Here is a 4,091-nt window from a genome sequence, read left to right as displayed (position 1 = left end):
CAGAACGCGTCCTCGTCTTCTAACCTATACTTACATTTGCCCTAGTATCTGGTATCTAGTATTACATTTGCATCTTTTGTGCTGGTCTGGTAATCACTGAATGTCCGATTCGTACATCCACCACACGAACATGTCCATCTCGTCCTGGATATGTCTTCACAATCCTGCCAAGGGGCCACTGTCCTCGTGGAGTGTCCGGAGAAATCACAAGAACAACATCGTTGGCACACAGGTCTCTGCTTGGAGTTCTCCATTTCCGTCTTGGGTTCAGACTTGGGAGCTATTCTTTCATCCAGCGCTTCCAAAAGTGTCTCATCAATTCTTGAATACGTCTCCAGCGCTTTCATGGATGGTAATCTGTAGTGTCTACGGATTCTGGAGCAAATATCCCTCCGATCTGGCCGTGCAGGAAGTGATTCGGTGTCAGAGGAATCACATCTTGGGGATGAGTTGACTGATAGGTGAGAGGACGCGAGTTGATCAGGGCTTCAGCTCCAGTAAATGCAGTTTCCAGTTCCTCGTCTGTGACATCACCATTCCCCAGGATAGCGAAGATGGCACGTTTAGCCGATTTTATCATCGTCTCGAATACCCCTCCAAAGTGTGGCGAGTATGGAGGGTTGAAGTGACATTTCACTCCTCGATTAGCCAGGGAACGTTGAACAGCGTCTTGATCCAGATTGCGAAAAAGTTCCTTGAGTTCTTTAACGGCACCAACAAAGTTGGTTCCGTTGTCCGATATGACCTCTTGTGGTAGGCCTCTTCGATTTACCATTCTGTAGAAAGCACTTGTGTCCAAGCTATATGCCATCTCCAGGTGAACGGCTCGAGAAGTTAAACATGTGAATAAACATAAATAACGTTTTTGACGTGCCTTTCCTCTGCCTTGCACTGTGATAAATGGCCCAGCATAATCCACCCCAGTCTGGCTGAATGCACGGAGTGACTTTTGGAGTCTCATTTTCGGTAATGGTGCCATCAGTGGACAAGCAGGTCTTGCTTTGTCCCTATGACATCTAGCACATTCCCTCTCCCATTCTCGTATAGCTTCTCGTCCTGAGATAGTCCAGTACGTGCCCGGCACAACAGCCAACGTCTGGTTTGTTCCCAGTACATGTTTACCGTCCTCGTGATACTGTTTTATTATGAGCTTTATCACCCAACTTTTGCGAGGCAGAATTATTGGAAATCTTGCTCCAAGAGGCAAACATTCAGCATCACCTAGGCGCCCACTCATTCTCATGACTCCATGTTCATCCAGTTGTGGCTGAAGTGTAAGGAGTTTAGAACTGGAAGGCAACATCTTCCCTGATAGCAAAGCAGCATATTCTACTGAAAATGACTCCTCCTGTGCACGGGCAATGACTCTGTGTTCAGAGTCTGCTATTTCTTCTGCTGTAAGTTCACCTTTCATTCTGTATTCACCTGAAGTTGAACAGTTATGTAAGAATCTGTATACCAAGGCATTGCTACGTGTGAGTTTTCTCCAGCTGGAGAATTTCGAAGGTGCAAGTCTGCTCCTCTCAAGATCAGGGTTTTGTATAGCAGCAAGAGCAACCTGCTTCTTGCTAGTTTTTCTTTCTTTGTCATCCTTTAAGATGTCAAGTGACAATGTTTTGTTTGATGGCCATTCACATTCCGCTCTTAGCAGAAAAGTAGGTCCAGACCACCACAACTGGTTGTTTATCAAACTAGAAACCAGCACACCTCTTGTAGGAAGATCTGCAGGATTTTCTGCAGAAGGTATCTGTCGCCACTGAGTTGGGTTTGTGGTACTATGTATTTCACCAACTCTGTTGGCAACAAAAGGTTTGAAAGTACGACTGTTGTTTTTAATCCAGCACAAGACATTCATGCTGTCTGACCAGAAAGTAACCGTTTCAATCTCAATCTGAAGGATCTGGACTACTTCACAGGTAAGTCTGAGACCAAGTACAGCTGCCATCAGTTCAAGGCGTGGTATGCTACAAGCTTTCAACGGAGCTACACGACATTTTGCAGCAACTATCCTGCTAGACTTCTTCCCGTCCAGGTAAGTATACAACAGTTCCGTATGCATCCTGTGATGCATCAACAAAGGTGTGAATAGATACTGAACAAACCTCAGCGAGAAGACGCAAACATCTTGGCACCTGAACAGCTTTTATTTCTTGCAATTGTACTAACCATTTTGCTATTTTCTGTTGCAGGTGTTGGGGCAGTTCATCATCCCAGTCATGTCCCGTTAACCACATTTCTTGTAATAGTATCTTTGCAGTGATGGTGAATGGTCCTATGAATCCTAGCGGATCAAACAGTCTTGCAATTCGGCTAAGAAAACCTCTTTTGGTGGATTCTTGTTGAATAAACGTTCCCGCTTTGAATGTGAAAATATCTTTTTCGGCAATCCACATTAGCCCGAGGGCTTTTACTGAAGGCAAATGACCCTTAGAAAGATCAATTTCAGAAGCTCTATCTTCTTCAGGAATTTTATCTAGGACTTTAAGTGAATTGGACAACCATTTTCGAGCATGCATTGAAGCACTAGACCATAACTGAGTTAACTGGTTGTACAGTTCTATGCCTTCATCGGCATTCTCTACTGAGTCTATGCTGTCATCCATATAGGTGGATTTCATGACAGTTTCTGCAGCCAGAGGAAGGTCTACAGTATGTGTCTTAGCATGTTCCTGGGTTACAAACTGAGCCAGGAAAGGAGAAGAGGTGTTTCAAAATACAACACGACTGAACTCATACACCTCAGGAGGTGAATCTGTATTCATAGATCTCCAGAGAAATCTGTGGTATGGTCTATCTTCTGGTGATATTTTGATCTGCAAAAACATCTCTGCGATATCACAAATGAGGGCTACCGGTTTTCTTCTGAACCGTATCAGCACATCAAAGAGGTCACTGTGAACCTTCGGACCTGGACTTATTACGTCATTCAATGATGTGTCTTGGTACTTTGCCGAAGCATCAAAAACCATACGGACTTTTGTTGTGGCTTTATCTGGGCGCAAGATTGGGAAATGAGGAAGATACCACACATCTTCTCTTGATTCCTCATGATCTACTTTACGGATGTATCCTTTCTCAACATATTGCGAGATGATTTTGTCATAAGCTAGTGCTGTGTTCTTGTCTTTGGATAATTTCTTTTCAGTGCTAAGCAACCTACGGAGTGCCATATCATAGTCATTTGGCAATGATGGACCATCCTTCCATGGGATACCAATCTGATATTGGTTATTCTCATAAACTAAGGTACCGTGTGCTTTGTGAAGAGCCTGCTCATCATCTGGTTTATGGGGTTTGAGAGGAGTCTTAAACTCTTCAATTTCCCAAAATTATTTCACCAGTGAGCATTATTCACTGTCGTTGCAGTACGAATGATATGTATATGCACAGTGTGTTTGGGAGGTAGCCTGACTGTTTAGATTGCCTATGCATGTCCATCCAAGGGGCGTTCTCCTTCCAATAGGATCACCTGTGTCCCCACAAAAATCTTCATATGACTGATGCAGATGCAAATTGTCAATACAGTCGTGCCCCGTTTATCCGAACACTTGTGTTTTTCTTGAAATTGTTCGGATAAACGAATTTTCGGATATCTGAACCGAGGACCATATGGAAAAAGACAGACAAACAAACGAACATAATAAGCCTCAGACGTATTCTTTATTGATTGATTGATCAACAAATAACAAATACTGTAAACGTATTATATTTCGCGCAGGTTTTATTTTCGCGCTTTTGAAGACAGAAATCTACGGGAATCTTAAAATGACGACTGATAGTAGCATAAAGAATCATACTTAACTGTCGCTGTAATGGATTTCCCAAAACATAATTAAATAATGAGCCAAATCCCATCGCCGAATTAGCGAAAACAGCAATGTGTGTTGTGGCCGCCATGGAAATTGGTCACATGACAGATGGTTTGATACAAAACAGATTACCATGAAACGACTCGGAAAGAAATAATACAGCAGTATTTTATTTATTCATTAAGATTTTATTTACCAGTACATCATGAAGCGAATAGTCACTTAACACTCAATCATCTCATTCACAACAACCCGGCTTGTTTGAAATCACAAAGAGCTTCA

General features: G+C 42.8%; 1 protein-coding gene across 1 annotated transcript; it reads right to left on the bottom strand.

Moving 5' to 3' along the window:
• Nucleotides 1–343: 343 nt before the first annotated feature.
• Nucleotides 344–1,414, bottom strand: LOC124288928. Its single transcript, XM_046725520.1, has one exon. It carries the CDS (start codon nucleotides 1,412–1,414, stop codon nucleotides 344–346), a length of 1,071 nt encoding a protein of 356 aa, XP_046581476.1.
• Between the last annotated feature and the right edge of the window lie 2,677 nt (nucleotides 1,415–4,091).

Source organism: Haliotis rubra, unplaced genomic scaffold (genome assembly GCF_003918875.1).
Source record: "Haliotis rubra isolate DU_JTF1 unplaced genomic scaffold, ASM391887v1 Scf43, whole genome shotgun sequence".
NCBI classification, from domain to species: Eukaryota; Metazoa; Mollusca; class Gastropoda; order Lepetellida; family Haliotidae; genus Haliotis; species Haliotis rubra.
Note: the sequence above shows the minus strand (reverse complement) of the source record. Positions and strands in the feature narration are given on the sequence as shown.